General features: G+C 43.1%; 1 protein-coding gene across 8 annotated transcripts in view; it reads left to right on the top strand.

The window, feature by feature from the left end:
• Nucleotides 1-290: 290 nt before the first annotated feature.
• The window catches only part of MMP27 (matrix metallopeptidase 27), a 39595-nt gene continuing 22435 nt past the window's right edge, over nucleotides 291-17450 (top strand). For 3 of the 8 annotated variants that reach the window (XR_003972223.1, XR_003972224.1, XM_030331494.1), the window contains exons 1-9: nucleotides 293-3457; nucleotides 4261-4499; nucleotides 5581-5729; nucleotides 5819-5947; nucleotides 9138-9299; nucleotides 9475-9595; nucleotides 10913-11043; nucleotides 12085-12244; nucleotides 13253-13356. Coding sequence is in view for 5 of the 8 variants with exons in the window: in XM_030331494.1 (XP_030187354.1) it covers nucleotides 3356-3457; nucleotides 4261-4499; nucleotides 5581-5729; nucleotides 5819-5947; nucleotides 9138-9299; nucleotides 9475-9595; nucleotides 10913-11043; nucleotides 12085-12244; nucleotides 13253-13356 (1297 nt within the window). In the remaining 3 variants the exon portion in view is untranslated. Of the gene's footprint in view, nucleotides 3458-4260; nucleotides 4500-5580; nucleotides 5730-5818; nucleotides 5948-9137; nucleotides 9300-9474; nucleotides 9596-10912; nucleotides 11044-12084; nucleotides 12245-13252; nucleotides 13357-14585; nucleotides 16151-17450 lie in introns of those variants that run through there. The other 5 variants (XR_003972222.1, XM_030331491.1, XM_030331490.1 and 2 more) reach the window with 4 other exon arrangements.

Raw genomic sequence — 17450 nt, 5'->3', positions numbered from 1 at the left:
AGCTCAGGTCATGATCTCATGGTCCGTGAGTTCGAGCCCCACATCAGGCTCTGTGCTGACAGCTCAGAGCCTGGAGCCTGCTTCAGATTCTGTGTCTCCCTCTCTCTCTCTGCCCCTCCCCTGCTCATGCTCTGTCTCTCTCTGTCTCAAAAATAAATAAAAACATTAAAAAAAAAATTTAAGTGTATTTATTAGAGAGCGAGAGCTGGGGAGGGGCAGAGACGAGGGAGAGAGAATCCCAAGCAGGCTCTGTGTTGTCAATGCAGAGCCTGATTCAGGGCTCGACCTCCCAAACTGTGAGATCATGACCTGAGACAAAATGGAGACTCGAGAGCTTAATCAACCGAGTCACCCAGAACAGAGTATTCCATTTTTAACATTAGAGTCCGTTTCAGACTATTATATTTCCTAAGACTTCTTACGTCTGTTTTTTCAGGCATGGAGGTAGGAGCTTCCTCTCAGAACACCTGTTTGTTGCGCTAACTAGTTATGAGAGGTTCTTGGCCCACCTATACATTTTTGAGAGCAGAACCGAGCTCCTTGTTATTTCTTTAACCATATTTCACAGAGTCCTAGGAAGTGGACAGCTATAGGAAGTGAAACAAAGAATTCCAAAATTGCTCCTCATTTTATGGTTCTCTTCTGGACAATATGTGGTATTTTCTGGCTGTTAAACTGAAGTTAACCTAAGAGCTACCAGGATCTGAGCTTAGAACTCAATGAGGTTATTTTTTTATCTCCTTTAAATTTCTTTGAAACCAAAGCCCAAGTCCAGATGTTGCTGCAATTAATTCACTGGGGACGTGGTCCCAGGAAGCAAGAGTGGGGAGGCAGGCAGCCTGAGGTGGACGAGAAAAGCCAGTACAAATACGTGTGATCAAGTTTCCTATGATGGGCATTCTGGGCTCGATTCCAGCTGGACCCCCTGAGAAGCCAACCCAATCCCTTTTAACTGTTCATATCTGGAAGGGCTGGGAGGCTGGCGCACTCCTCCTTCACCTCCCTCCTGCACAGGTGGCTCCTGGATGTCATGTGCCCTGGGAACTAAGCAGAAAGGGTGCCAGAGACATCTCCTACATCTGTTGGTGGGAGCTTAAAACGATGGGAAATTGGAGAAGTCTTCTCTGGAGAGATGTAACAGCCCAAGAAGGAAGCTTTATAGATTGTGGCACTGTAGAAATCTCCAGGTGGCACATGTTGCTAACAGCCTACGTGACCTTTCTCCGCCTCCTAAGACCCCACTTGGATTGGAGGCAGCAACGCATTCAGCTAAAAGACCAGATGCCGTGGTCTTTATAGCCAGATGGGGCCAGTGTTTCACGTCTTGCCAAAATGCATAAGCAGATTATTGCATGGGCTTCTCGAAAGAGACGGGGACCCTCCTTTCTCTGCCATCCTCCTTCCTGCTCCCTGTAATGCAGACGCAATGGTCGGAGCCTACGCAGCTGCCTGGACCACGGAGCGCTGCACGGAGAGAGAAGTGTCCTGATGTGGATGTTGCCTGCGTCCTCGGGGTGGGGACTTGTCAGACAGGTCCTGCCCTTCCCAACCCGGACTTCTGCTATGTGAACGAGAAATAACTTTTATTTTATGGATCATCTGTCACCTTGAGTTCTCGTATGTTCAACCAAATCTTATCCCAACTAATGCATCACACGAAGTGTCTGGAGCACACCCCACCTCCCCGCAGGGAGGGTCATCGGTTCACAAGTCCTGGCCATGCTCCCAGAGCCTCCCGGCAGCTCTCTGTTCTCTCGTTCTTGAATAGATGGCACAGCACAAAGGATCCAAACATGGGAGAACATTTTCCAGTGTTAAACACAGACACCCAGAAAGAAACTTTGAAGAAACAGAGACAATTCTTGGAGTAAAAGAAGATGTCAAGATAAACTTAAAAATACTATAAGTTCTCAAAAGATAAGCCATATTTTACATCCAAACACCCCTTAAAAATGTGAGAAAAAGAAAAAGTAAAATATTCAGAGAACATTGGAAACTAAAAATATAGCTGAAATAAGAAACATAATTGTTGGGCTGGGAAATAATGTTGACAGAGAACGGTAGTAGATATATTAGGAGCAAAGAGATTCAATCCAAGAGGTCCGATAGATATATGGATTCCAGAACGAGGAAGGAAAATCGGGTTGGAAGAAATTATCAAATAACGTAGGAAAGTGCCCTTGAGGTTTTCATAATGACAGAACTGCTTACGCCCAGCAATGTTAACGCAAAAAAGAAAAGAGAAAAAAGAAAAAAGGAAAACCACATCAAAAGACATCATTATGAAATTTTAGGATATCTGCATAAAGAGAATATTTCCAACATTTTTCAGAAGCAAAAATATCAAGAATCAGAACAAAAGACTCCCCAGCAACAATAGCACATTCTAGAAAACAAGGGAAGACTACCTTCCACGTTCTAAAGAAAATTTATTTCAGCCTGAAATTCTACGGACACACCCTCGATCAAGTGTCAGGATGGAATGAGGGACATTCTGAGGCATGAAAAGATTCCAAACATTCATTTTCCTTGCACTCTTTCTTAGACCAACCACCCCCATCTCGCTTGGCTGTCTACGCATGCATTTGCTCCCATCGGCCAGATTTCCTGCGCTTCATTTCTGCTGTGCTACCTGCTTCCTATGGCCTCCCTCCACACATCCTCTCTAGGGTTCAAATCCTACCCATTCTTCAAGATGCAGCAGAAGCCCCACCTGCCTGTTGCGGCCAGGACCTCCATTAACAGTGACCCACTCCCCCTACCCTTCTCAAGCTCTGGACTCTTCCCTGTACATTTTGCCACTTGCCTGTGTCTGGCATTCACGTCTGTGTATGTCTGAATTCTCCAACGAGATTGGAACAGTATCTTCTTCATGCTTCCATTTATGGTGACGGGCAAATACAGGTGCCCAACGAACATGTGAAGTTTGTCCTAGTTAATTAGCGTAATCTGATTCCTGAGTCCCGTGTCCTTTCACGACCCCTTTCTGTCCAAGATATTTGGGAGGTTCGTTCAAAAGAAAATTATAAATTCTCAAGAATTTCAAACATAGGAAAACCTCCCAACTTCACAAGGACAAAAGTAACTTGGAGGCCGACTTGGTGTTCAATTCAGTAACGAGCAATGATTGTGTTTACTAAAAAAAAAACAAAAAAAAACCAAAAAACTGCAGATCATGATTGCAAAATCAAGTCAACCTAAGGGGAAAAAAAAGCATATCATGACACACTTCATGGCAAGTGGTCCTTGCCTGTTACGAATTAAATAACGATACAAGCCAATTCATGCCACGTCTCACTGTTGTTTTCTAAATTCTGTGGCAACAGAGACAGGCTTCAACTGAAAAGAGAGAGGAATGAAGAGCCTTCTGCTTCTGTTTTTGCTCTGTGTAACGTTTTGCTCTGCGTTTCCTACAGCCCGAAAGATGGACCCTGAGGAGACCATGCACCTGGCACAGGTACTGTCTCCATAAATGTTGATGTCGGCTATCTGTAAAAAATGAATTGTACCAATTGTCTTGGAACCTAAAAAGACAGCAAATTCCTCCAAAAGATTCCTGTACTTTCCCCCAGCTCCAAGGACACCAAGTAACCGTGTGCGGGGTGGGATGGGGGTGGGGAAGGAGATTTGCCACCATTTCTCATGACAGTGCCAAGTAAAGACAGAGGGAGGAGCAAGAGGGCGGCCCTGGGAGAAATGGACATCTCTGTACAACCAGGGGGGCCCAGCTCTAACTCTAGACCGCTTACCCCCATATGCATGAAAGAGACATTGCCTTGGACATTCCCTCTAAAGATCAGTCCTGTGAATTTGCCATGTTTGGTTAAATTAATTAAATTTGCCAAATGAAAAACCACGTATCTCTTCTAGAATTTGTCCCAAGGAAACAAAATTTATAAGGAGTATAAATGAAAGTAACAGCAGAAATGGGTAAGATGTGTGGTCATTTACCACATAGAGGAAGCCGATCGTCCTCTGTGGAGATTTGGAGCATGGCAGGCTGTGTGCTTTGGAAGGTTCTGGTCGCACACAGCTCGGCCACTTCTTGAAAATTGAAAACACACGGTGACTCTCTCCTTCCTTCCTTTCTTCTTTCCCCGTCTGGCTCCTTCCTTCCCTGGCTCCTTATTTCTTTCTCCCCCCACCCCCACCACTGCTCAAAGGGTTTCAGGAAATTTTGTTTTATCCTGAGATACAGATCTGCTGTCTTGTAGTCTGTGCCTTTTTTTTTTTTTTTTTTTTTTTTGTCTCTTTGGCCAGGCATATCTCAACCAGTTCTACTCTCTTGAAATAGAAGGGAGTCATCTTGTTCAAAGCAAGAACAGGACTCTCATAGATGGCAAAATTCGGGAAATGCAAGCATTTTTTGGATTGACAGTGACTGGACAGCTGGACTCAAACACTCTTGCAATCATGACGACACCCAGGTGTGGCGTGCCTGATGTGGGTCAGTATGGCTACACTCTCCCGGGGTGGAGGAGACACAACCTCACATACAGGTAATGACTCCGCCAACTCACTTCCCCCTAAGCCAAGACCTTGGGGTATAATCTGCGAGGAACAATAGTTTATTCTACCAAGCACCTGCTAGGTGCATGGCCCTTCCCAGATCTCACTTATAGCAATTCTCCCCACAAAACTGGGACGTCGGCACCACTCCGAGGACCACCTCAAACAGAGACACTGAAACAGAAGGTTGTTTGCCATAGTCAGTCTTAGCAGCAGACTGGCTCTGACAGATTTGCTTTTGTCTCTGGCCTCGGCCGCTTCCTCGGCGGGACCAGAAGCACCGCCATCTGATTGCAGATGGCTGAAGGTGCAGGTGGAGTATGATCGGGAGAGAATGGGAGGAGCCTGGGGCACAGCCAGTTCATGTCACGGACACAGGTGGGTTAGAGCCTTCGGGTCTCAGATGGACCCCGGTGTGAAGTACGGAGTTTGCCCTCAGGCATGTCGAGGAAAGGGGGCTGGTCATTGGCAGGAAGAGGATGAAGCGTGCTTCTGACATGAGTCAGCGGCCTTGACTTTGCTCTAGGGCCCTCTTGATAGACCCTAGAGAGGATTAGTTCTTCCTTCACTGTATTGGGTCTTAGGAATTAAAATAAAACTAGGTTTGGCAAGATAGGGAGTATAAACAAGAGGAAAATCTTTTTCTGAGTGAGTAATTCTTTAAGGCTCTCAAGGGAGACTCTTGAGACACATGCTCAAGGCTGATTTCCACAGGCATCTGAGAAAACAAACCTCCAATCTGTTTAAAATGTTTGTGTAATACACCCATGTCCACAGCAAGCACAGACATGACATTAATGCTCTCCCACTTCGGAGGTGATCTTAAGGACGTCATTTAACCTCTTGGAGCCTCATTTGTAAAGTGCTAGAAGACTAGCTGATCAATAGGGCAGATGGGAGGACTGGGTTGTATAGCTTTTGTGAAAGTAGAAAAGTATGATACACGTGCAACAATAGCACACTACTAGAAGTCACTGCAGCGTACAATCGATAAGAAATGATTTTCTTTGTGTCTGTGTGTGCCTATGTGCATGTGTAACCACCAATTGGTCTATTTTTGAAATTTTTAAGAATCGTAAACTACACTCCAGATATGTCACGAGCAGACGTGGACGAGGCTATCAGGAATGGCCTAGAAGTGTGGAGCAGGGTTACTCCACTAACATTCACCAAGACTTCCAGGGGGATCGCAGACATCATGATTGCCTTTAGGACCCGAGGTAAGGGTACAGCAGACAGAAAAGTATGCCTATTTTCATCTCTGGAGATTTGAAGAGGCTGACCTTCTCCCCTGTGAATTGTGTCTCAGTCCACGGTCGGTGTCCTCGTTACTTCGACGGCCCCTTGGGGGTCCTCGGCCACGCCTTCCCTCCCGGGCTGGGTCTGGGTGGAGACACTCACTTTGATGAGGATGAAAACTGGACCAAGGATGGAGCAGGTGAGTCCCATCTTCTTCCTGAACAAAAATTTTATCATTCCACACAATCTCTGGAACGAATAGCTGTGCAATTAGTTGCTTTTTACTTCTCAATTCCACCCCCTCCCACCCCAGTTTCCCATATTCCAAGATGACATCGATGAAAGTATTCAGTATCCTTTCAGACAGTTGTGCTTGTACAGGTCAGAGCCTCATCCACACAACACCCTCCCAAAGTCGCTCATCCTGCTGTGATCGGCGCATTCTTCTTGTGCTCGTACATCCATTCATACACCCACAACGCCTGAAGGTCCACTATGTGCCTGGAACTGTGCAAGGCATCGGACGGACCACAAAGTTGTACTAGAAAGTTTCCAGCCCTTCAGAGGTCATGATGTTGTGTGGTGCGAGGCCCAGACCACATAACCACCCCACAAGGCACAGTGTGCTGTGTGTTATACAGATAGTAGAAGTCATCTGTGGCTTCCAGATTGAAGAAGACTCTAGGGAGGTGGTCATCTTGAGTTAGTCATCGAAGGATGGTGCGTGAGTTCATGGCCTGTACAAGGGCTATTTAAAAGCATGAAATTTCTCTTCTAACACTTGCCCACCTGCGAAGTAAGTTGACCCTAATCTTTACATTCAAACTATTCCTTCAGAGCAACTGTGTTGGTTTTATTTCTTTTAAACACCTGCCTGGTACTAAAATAAGAAATATTTTATTACTTTTCAAACAAACACTAAAACTTTACCGCAGAAAACGTGCGTGCATCCGACAAAGGAGCAGGTCTCCGTAAACTCTCACATTCTCCCCGTTGTTTTCTGTCATTGACTCCAGTCGCCTTGGGTCTGGTGTCTGGTTTCCAGGGTCCCAGGAGAGCAAGGCTATGGCTCTCTTTATGTGTGGTATACAAGATCACAGTTCAGTCCTGACCAAGTAACTCCAGATAGTCTGTGGGTCAATGTCATAGTTTGTTCAAATCAGCACGTGATAGATGCTCCACACGTTTGGTAAATGAAGTCAATCAAAAATCCCTTACTCCACACCCACTATGATACAAATGGAGTAAATGTTAGTGTGCAAGACACAGACCCTGCCCTTCAGGGGTTTACAGTCTAGGGGACACACACTGTCAACTGGCAATTAAAATCAGTCTGACCAACACTGGGATAGAAGAAACAATGGCAAGATAGTAGGAGCATGTAAAAGAAATTTGAACCCAAACACAGAGGTCAGGGGAGGAAGTGATACCAAGCCTGCATTGAAGGCTAAGCAGGAACTCAGAAAGCAAAGTGGCATAGAGAGTGTTCTGGACAGAATAACCCAACCAACTCATGTACCAGGATTGTGGCAGAAGGCCAGGCTGAAATGGTGAATGGGACACAGACAACATAGTGTCTGAAAAACCAGGAGAAAGGTTTGGAATTCATTGAGATGACCTGAGTGTGAGTTATCTTTTCAATGAGTCACTTGTCCCGTCTTGTCCAAAAGCATACCCAGTGACACTGCCAGCCAGACAAGAGGCGCCAGCAAAGGCCAGAGCACAAAAGCAAGAAGGACCATAAGAGAATTCTTGACCGGTCCAGGTTTGTTTTGTGCAAACATCATTGGACAAGGCTCCATCATAGAAGGCTCAGCCTTTTCTTTAGGATCCATAGGCTTGATTGCAAGTCCAAGGACAGTGTTATCTTTAGAACCTTACAGACCAGGGCGCCTGGGTGGCTCAGTCAGTTAAGCATCCGACTTCGGCTCAGGTCATGATCTTGCTGTCCGTGGGTTTGAGCCCCGCGTCGGGCTCTGTGCTGATGGCTCAGAGCCTGGAGCCTGTTTCAGATTCTGTGTCTCCGTCTTTCTCTGACCCTCCGCTGTCCATGGTCTCTCTCTGTCTCAAAAATAAATAAATGTTAAAAAAAATAAAATAAAAAATAGAACCTTACAGACCAGTGGGAGAGACAGCAGGATAAAAAGGCGATTTCACCATGCATGGCGAGCCCTCTAGTATGGGGAAGTAGGGGGGATGGGGGGCGATGCATTGTGCAGGAGCTCATCTAAACATTCTTTCATGCAAACACCTGGAGATCCAGCAACCATGATTAAGTACCTGCTACTGATAGGTAGTTTAGTAACCACCAGGAGTAAAAGGCTGTTAAGATACAGTCCCTGTACTGAAAGGTTGCTTCATGCAGTCCCGTACGTGCTATGACACAATTAAACACTGAGTCTATGGAAACGCTGGATAGTAGGTGGAGGGATAAGAGAAACCTCATGAAGGAGATGATTCTAGTGGGGCTTCCTGAGCAACAAATAGGAGAGCTAGGCAAACAGAGGATGGGGGAGATAATATTCTGGGTAGACAGAATGTAGGTGGTAAAACACAGAGATTAGAAGAAACATGCCTGGGTGGCTCAGTCGGTTAAGCATGTGACTCTGGATTTCAGCTCAGGTTGTGATCTCATGGATCATGATTGAGCCCCGTGGCCCCCCTCCAAGTAAACATTTAAATAACTTTTAAAAATAAGGACTATGGCACAAACGAGACATGCAAATGATTCAGTATGGTTGGCTCATGAAATATGAAATAAAATGTGAGGCTGGAAAAAAGGCAGGGACTAGATCATAAATGGCCATTTAAGATCTTTGGACTTGATCCAACAGCAGCAGGGAACCTCTGAAGGATACAAGTAGGAGATACGTGATCCCATACAGTGTAGCCCAGCAACAACCAAAAACTGGTGGCTTCTGTTTTTTTTAGTTTATTTATTTATTTTGTGACAGAGAGTGTGCGTGTGTGCACATGGTGGGAGGAGAAGGGAGAAGGGTAGGGAGAGAATCTCAAGCAGGTTCCGTGCTGTCAATGCGGAGCCCAAGGTGGGTCTTGAACCCAACTGTGAAGTCATGATCTGAGCCGAAATCAAGAGTTAGATGCTTGACTGACTGAGCCACCAGGCGCCCCTCTATTTTCTACATAGGGTCCATTTCTGATACTCCTGCTTCCTGCCATGTACTTGCTCTGGGTCATATCTCTCCATGATATGACTAATACCAATTACTCATATGGAAACATTTCCCAGATACATCATGGTGCATATGAGAAGTATCCCTGCAATGGCAAGCCTTTTCTTCTTTCCCCTCAGTTACTTCCTAGTCTCAGATGTAACCCTTCTCCTTTTGGTTGACCCATATACCTATGTTTTTCCTGTTTTTGTTAAGGATTCAACTTATTTCTTGTGGCGGCTCATGAATTTGGCCACGCACTGGGGCTCTCGCACTCCAATGATCAGACAGCTTTGATGTTCCCAAATTATGTCTCCCTGGATCCTAACAAATACCCGCTTTCTCAGGATGATATCAACGGAATCCAATCCATCTATGGTGAGCAACATCATAAATCTGAATATACGTGAACTAAATAGGAAGCTTTCCAGAAGGGAAGTGAAAAAATCACTTCTTGAAATATCACCATGAAGAAAATACTTGAGTAAGATCCTTCTGTAGGTATTTCCACACGCCTTCTTAATTCACTGTGGTGTTTCTTTTCTCATCAAAGGGAGTCTACCTAAGGCATCTGCTAAGCCAAAGGGACCCACTGTCCCCCATGCCTGTGACCCTGATTTGACTTTTGATGCTATCACCACTTTGCGCAGAGAAGTAATGTTCTTTAAAGGCAGGTAAACCCTTTCCCTTAAACACCTCAACTTCCTGTGAATATTTTTCTTTCCAAGAGATTTGGGGATGAAGAGAGAATCACAGATAGTGAGAACACATTCCTCCTCCTTTACATTTTATAACTGCCCATAGCACTTGAATGTTTTACGATGTGTATGTATCTCTTGCGTGTTTGGTAAGTTAATTTTTAAGTGTTCGTAAGCATTTTTTTTTTCATTGCCATTGTATAAGAAGGTGTGGTAGTGTCACTTCCAGAGACTTCTTAGCTCAAATAGTACACCAGTCTCAGCGGTGCTGAAGCTGACCTATACCATTTCAGGAGCCAATCGTTAAATTTTGGGGACTTTTGCAAACCACTTCACCTCACTTTGGTAGCTTGAAACTGCCCATGGTTGGAGTATTTACCCCCTGGAAATCACCAAATGATAAAAATTAGGTCTTTTTCCTACTTAGGGAGGCAGTTGTTCACACTGTCTGAGCAGACCATTCCTTAATGTTGCCTCAGTGTGGTGGCTATAGTAAGAAATCTCTCTTCTCTTCTCTTCTCTTCTCTTCTCTTCTCTTCTCTTCTCTTCTCTTCTCTTTTCTCTCTCTCTCTCTCTCTCTCTCTCTCTCTCTCCGTGCTTAACTTACTGGACTTGAATTGCAACACAGCAAGTCAGCTGTGTGTACCATGACTGTATTTCCAGACCAAGCATTGGGACATAGACCATCTCACAAGGGTATGGGCACAATGGCAGAGTATCTGAGATCTGTCAGCCTCCACCCACGACTACACAGCACTCAGATGACATGCTCCTCACAGCAGAAGCTGCGGCCACCTGGGGGTCTCAGGGAGGGATCACCAGTGTGGGAAGGGAAACAGAATGTCAGGGCTTTGTGGGTCTCCTTCGTAGACTCAGAGCTTTACAGCCAGAGGGGAACATCTGAGAAAATACTATAGCATGCACTGATAACATTTCTTCATTCTAGCAAACATCAGACCCATGAGTTCCTCTTAGAACGCTTGGTGTTGCCTTCAAATCTTGAGTATTGCTGCCTTGGCCAAAATGAGGCCATTGATCTCTCAGAATTGACATTCCTGTGGGTAGGTTGCTACTCTAAGCACCCAGGAGAGTGGCACAAAGGCACGTCCTGACCTTGACCGTCCAAAGGGTAGAACTGAGCCCACACCCACCTAAATTTGCCGAGGAAAATTGTGTTCATGCTCTAAGTTACCTGATGAGAATGCTAGCCAGTTAAATAAGAGGACAGCCTAGGTTTACAGTGTTTTCACTGCAGTATAGGCTGCATGTGTAAAGTGGTTTTGTTTCACACAGGCACGTATGGAGGATCTATTACGACATCACTGACGTTGACTTTGAACTAATCTCTTCGTTCTGGCCATTGCTGCCAACGGATATTCAAGCTGCATATGAGAACCCCAAAGATAAGATTCTAGTTTTTAAAGGTAACGTTGCCCATCACGGTTTGTGTCTCTGGATGCCTGAACTGGTCAGTGGCTTTTCTGGTACCAGGAACATAATATTCATGCACGGGCCGAAGGGAGAGCGCTTCTGCCGTGACGGTGGGTTCCTGTTGTAAAGAAAAACTACCCAGGGGTTCTCGGTGACTGTGAAGACAAACATCATCCCAATTGCACGGGAGCTAAAAGAAACCTGCATGATAAAAACTAAAAACTATCTTTTTTCTACCAAATGAAGGTAACCCACTTCCCTTTTATATTCCCTTTCCACTACAGTCGCCAGATTTGGCAAATCACAGCACAAGATTACTTGAATTTCAGATAAAACACATAATGTTTTTAGTAGAAGTATGTCCCTTGCAGTATTTTGAATATACTTTTACCAAAAATTAGTCACTGTTTTTAAAAAAAATTTTTTAACATTTATTTATTTTTGAGGGACAGAGTGCTAGTTGAGGAGGGGCAGAGAGAGGAGACACAGAATCCGAAACAGGCTCCAGGCGCTGAGCAAGATGTCAGCATAGAGCCCGACACGGGGCTCAAACCCACGAACCGTGAGATCCTGACCTGAGCCGAAGTCGGACGCTTAACCGACTGAGCCACCCAGGCGCCCCCAATTAGTCGCTGTTTATTTGCAATTCAAATTTAACTGGAATCTTATATTTAATTCAGCATTGCTACTCTTCATCTGGATTTCATCAGATTACTTGCCTTTGAGAATCCTTGGAGGCTGAAATTTAGGAGAACATGTGCAAACATAGTTGTCAGAGAAATGATCAATACAGTGAAACCAATTGACATGCACACTCGCGTGCACGAACACTATTAACTGTAGATGGATGTTATTTGTGTAAAACTAACGATAAAAGCAGCTCATGAAAGCAGTAAGAATAAATGGAGACATAAGATCACTAAATCTCTAGGCATTGAGCCTGAGAGATGACACATTCATTATTTTCGAAGTGCTTTAGACATCTCTTTTTCCCTCTAGGAAATGGATAAGATAATCACGTTCTCTCTTCCTAGATGACAACTTCTGGATGATCAGAGGATATGCAGTCTTGCCAGATTATCCCAAATCGATCCATACACTCGGCTTCCCAAGACATGTGAAGAAAATCGATGCGGCTGTCTGTGACCACAGCCTAAGAAAAACCTACTTCTTTGTGGGCATCTGGTGCTGGAGGTCAGTTTACAGACAATCAACCCCTTCATTTCATTCTGCAGAAAAATATCCACATAGCCTCACTTTAACACAGGCAGAAATAGAACTCACCTAGAGGCTTCTTAAAGCCAATTATGTGGGTGGATGACATTCACCAAACAAAAGAGTGTGTCAGTGAGTCCGAAGATCTTTCTCCAACTTAAAAAAATAAATAAATAAAGATAAGATGAAATAATAAAGCTTGTGAAGCCAACCAAATTGCCAATAACACAAACATATCTAGTGAAAACCTGTGAATGCTCCAAGCTGAGTCCTTATTTGGTTTTTTTGTTTGTTTGTTTGTTTGTTTTGTTTTAATTCCGGCTTCCACACATCACCCTGTGCACATCACAGCAGGTGCAATCCTTAATCCCCGTCACCTCTTCTCCCATCCCCCACCCACCGTCCCTCCCCTGGTGACCACCAGTGTGTTCTCTGTAGTTATGAGTCTGGTTCTTGTGGGCCAATACTTTGATTTAATAGTTCCCCAGGATAGCATCATTCTTCCTAATGATGTGGCTTTTATCCTTCATCTTTTCTTGTTTTCAAGACAATATAAAAGATTCAGCCAAACATAATTTTTGATATGTTTTTAATTATAATTATTTTCAGAAAGAGAGAGAGAGAGAGCTGGGGAGGGAGGGAGAGAGAGAGAGAGAGAGAGAGAGAGAGAGGGAATCTGAAGCAGTCTCCATCCTCAGCACAGAGCCCAATGTGGGGCTCAGTCCCACCACCCTGGCTGGGATCAGGACCTGAGACGAAATCAAGAGTCAGATGCTCAACCAACTGAGCCACCCAGGCGCCCCAACATGTTTTTAATTATTTTAATTGTAATTATTTATTGTAGTTATTTTAATTATTGGCCTGATAGTTTTCCTCTCCTAGAGGCTACTTCCTCTCCACATCCCAATTTGAGTCCAAGCGGTGAAGGATTAAGTCCTCCCCACCAAGCAAAGATCCCCTGTAAACCTTTCAAACCCATGCATCCAGGTTTGATGAAGCGACCCAAACCATGGACAGAGGGTACCCACGGAGGGTGGTGAAGTACTTCCCGGGAATTGGTCTCCGAGTTGATGCCGCCTTCCAGTATAAAGGTAAGCATCAATGCCTAACTTTTAGGATACTTGGAAGACTTTACTGTCTGTGAAAGAAGGTAGCACAGAAACGTAGGTGTTTCTATTTTAATGTAATTTTACTATTCTTTTTTTAAATTTTTTTAACGTTTATTTATTTTTGAGAGAGAGAGAGAAAGAGAGAGAGAGAGAGAGAGAGAGAGATCACAAGTGGGGGAGGGGCAGAGAGAAAGGAAGACACAGAATCCGAAGCAGGCTCTAGGCCCTGAGCTGTCAGCACAGAGCCCGACGCAGGGCTCGAACTCATGAACCATGAAATCGTGACCTAAGCCGAAGTCAGATACCGACCAAGCCCCCCAGGTCCCCTGTAATTTTACTATTCTGGAGCGCATGTAATAATAAACTCTAACCAGGCAGACATTCTCACAAACTGAATTAGTAAGTCCTAAATGATATTCTCTATTATACTATTTCAAATCTATGCATAAAGTACCAAAATTAACTTTACTTACCATTGATCCAAGATAGTCGCTAAAAGACACCCCCTGAAGAGTTTGAAAAGCTCTACGTGTTAAAAATGACTAAGCACAGGCACTGAACAGTGACTCTCAAACTATTTAGTGCATAGTTTAATGTGCACACTTGGGGTTTGTGTGAGAAACTACAAATTCTTCAGAGTTTCCGAAAAAGATCTAGAATTGCGGGTAAGATCCAGAAATCTACAGTTTTAAATGAGCCTCGCACAATTTAATGTACCATTGTAGCTGGTATATCTTCAGACTTTGACGATGAACAATAACCTAGAACGTGGAGTGAGCAGGAGTCTACATTTTTTCTGAGTGACACCATCTTTTATTGCAGATAAGTCTAACATAAAACCTTAATACTTAAAACGGAGCAGAATGACTCGAGGAAAATGAGGATGTAGGGCCCAAGGCCATATCCACAGGATATGTGGCTCGCTAAGACACTGTTTTGAAACCTAGTTTGAGAACCTTTGGCATGAACCACAGTCTGGCTAGAAAGGTGGTAACTCCCTTGACATTCATGTTTCACACCTTGGCGTCTTCCTTGGGAAAATAAAAATAACGTTTTTCATGTGACAGCAGTAAAATAAAATATATCTCTATTATTGTAGAAGGTTCTTTTCTCTCCATAATGTCCAATTATTTTAATCTATACCCATTCAATTAAAAAGTGTGGAACCATTATATAGTTGTGCAAGGTAACATATGATCCCCTCTCTCTAGGATTCTTCTATTTCTTCCGTGGATCAAAGCAGTTTGAATATGACCCTAAGGCAAAGAACATTACCAGAATGATGAAAACCAATACTTGGTTTCAGTGCAAAGAACCATTAAACTCATCATCTGATTTTAGTGTCAGTGAGGAAGAAGTACACTCCGGAGGAGTAGAGATGTTTTATCGTACGAACGTAAACTTGCTTATTTTCAGTATTGTTCATGTGCTAAAAATATATATATAGTTATCAATAAATTCATAGACCTAAAATAAACCTCAAGAGGTCTTTTCGTCTGAACTCTGCTTCACAGTGGAATAGAACTGTTGTTGAATGTAAGCTGCCCAACCTGGTTCTAAATATCTATTGCATAAAGACTCAACACATACTTTGAGCTGCCTGACTCTTTTTACAGGAAGTTATGATGTATAAGCAAAACTCCCACTGTATCGTAAGCCTACTTTGTGTTTGTGGACTTGGATAAGTAAGCCATGTGTCTTATAATAACTAAATACTACAGACATTTATTAAACCAATCTTTAGCATCCTATTTTGTCTGGACCTTTGCAGTTGGAGAAGCCGCATAAACTGCAACCCTCGTCTGTACCCATGCTCTGAACCCACTGAGAAGTAACGTTCAATCCTAAGAGCAAAATGGCACCTTTTTTACTGGTAGAGCATATGTTAGCAACTGTAACTGTGGGCAAGCTAGCTTTCTAATATCAAATTCTAGAATAAGACATACTTAGACTCAAGTCATGGGAAGAACTGGAAAGAAACACATCCCCACAAGAATGTGAGCCCTCTATAGGCTGCATGGAGCCCAAAGAGAAAGAAAGAGGATGGAGCCACATGTGCCCAGTTGTTGCCCCCAAATTCACTAATAAATAAGTTATTCCACCTGCCAAAGAGGAGTGCTCGCCTAGAGAAACCCAGGAGGTGTTACACAACAGGTGCTCCCCCAACAACTAGAAAACTAGTAGAAGCAGGAAAGTGGTGTTCCAGCCAACCACCCAAGCATAGGCCAATGCATTTAACCATTCCTTAGAAAGCTTAAAATCAGATTTTACACACACTGATCTCATGTACAAGAAATTTAGAGATTTCCTCCCTATGTTGAAAATATATCTGTCACCTGAGCCTAAACCTATAAGTGGAAGGCTCCTGTCCTCTCTGCTACACCACTTATTTGTTGAGTTTCTAAATTCTTAATGCTTAGATTTTACCTTTACACCCTCAAAACTAAATGAATAAGCTCTTAATGAATTTTCTGACCCAGAAGATGAGAGGATGTCAGTTGAATTTGATTCTGATGAGATGATAGATTAAGCAGATACCAGCTGATAGAAAATATGCAGAGAAAATCTCAGGAATTACTACAACCACATTCCACCCCCCAACTTGAGTTCATTGTTCCCAGGTCCCTATTAGAAAAGGATATAGAAAAGAGCTATCACATGCTCAAAATAGAAAGAAAATTTTAAGAAGTACAGCTTAATACCGAGAATATAGTAGATACTAGGCTAGTCTTGGTGAAAACTAGTGCTGGAATAATCAAACATCCATATATACAGACAAAAAGAATCTCAATCCTTACTTCACACAGTTCACAAAAATTAATTCAAAATGAACCATAGATTTCTAGTAGAAACTTAAAGCTTCTAAAACTTCTAGTAGAAATATAAAACTTCTAAAAGAAAAAAGTTTTAAAAAAATTTTTTGTGGCCTTAGATTAGGCAGAGATTTTTGGATAGGGCACCAAAGGCATGAGCCATAAAAGAAAACATTGATGAATTAAATTTCATCAATATTTAAAACATTTTCTCTTCCAAAAAATATTAAAAGAATGAAAATTCAAGCCACACACTGGGAGAAAATATTTCCAAAACATGTTTCTGATAAAATACTTGTATCCTGAATATTGAAAGAATTCTTGTAATTCAAAAAGAAGACAAACAGTTCAGTTTTTTAAATGAGCAAAATATTTGCTTTATGAGTGGCAAATAAACACATAAGAAGATGTTCAGTATCTTAATCATTTAGGAAACACTAATTCAAACCACAGTGAGACATCACTACATACCCAACAGAATGGTTCAAATGAAAAAGGCTGAAAATACCAAGTTCTGACAAGAGATAGAGTGACTGGAACTCTCTTGGAGTTAGAATAAAAAGTTGTATAGCCACTTTGGAAACCAGCTGGGCTAATCCTTATGAAGTTAAACATTCACTTACCATGTGACCTATTGACACCACTCCTAAATATTTACCCAAGAAAAATGAAAACACAGTCATATAAATGGAAGTACATGAAGTTCATGATTGCTTTATTTATGAGAGCTAAAACTGGAAATAACTCAAGTGTCTATCAATCGGTAAACGGGTCAACAGTGGTACATCCAGAGAGTGTAAAACTCACATGCAACAACGTGGATGAATCTCAACAGCATTTGGAAAATGAAAGAACCCAGACACAAAAGATTACATATCATATGATTCCTTTTATATGAAAAATTAGAAAAGGCAAAACTGAAAGGATAGAAGCTGATTGCTGCCTGCAGAGGCTGGAAGTAGGGGAAGGGATGAACACAAAGAACCATAAGTGACAGAGATGTTCCATGTCATGAATATGGTGGTGGTGACACTATGGAGCATATTTTTAGACACTCAGCATAAAATTAGTGAATTTTATTATATGTTAATTCTGCTTCAGTATCACTGATTTAAAAGACTGGTGCAGGGGCGAGGGGGCTGGCACCTGGGTGGCTCAGTTGGTTAAGCTTGGTTAAGCATCCGACTTCAGCGCAGGTCATGATCTCATGGTTCACGAGTTCGAGGCCTACATCAGGTTCTGTGCTGACAGCTCAAAGCCTGG

This window comes from Lynx canadensis, chromosome D1, assembly GCF_007474595.2.
Source record: "Lynx canadensis isolate LIC74 chromosome D1, mLynCan4.pri.v2, whole genome shotgun sequence".
NCBI classification, from domain to species: Eukaryota; Metazoa; Chordata; class Mammalia; order Carnivora; family Felidae; genus Lynx; species Lynx canadensis.
This window is presented reverse-complemented; position numbering and strand designations above follow the sequence as displayed.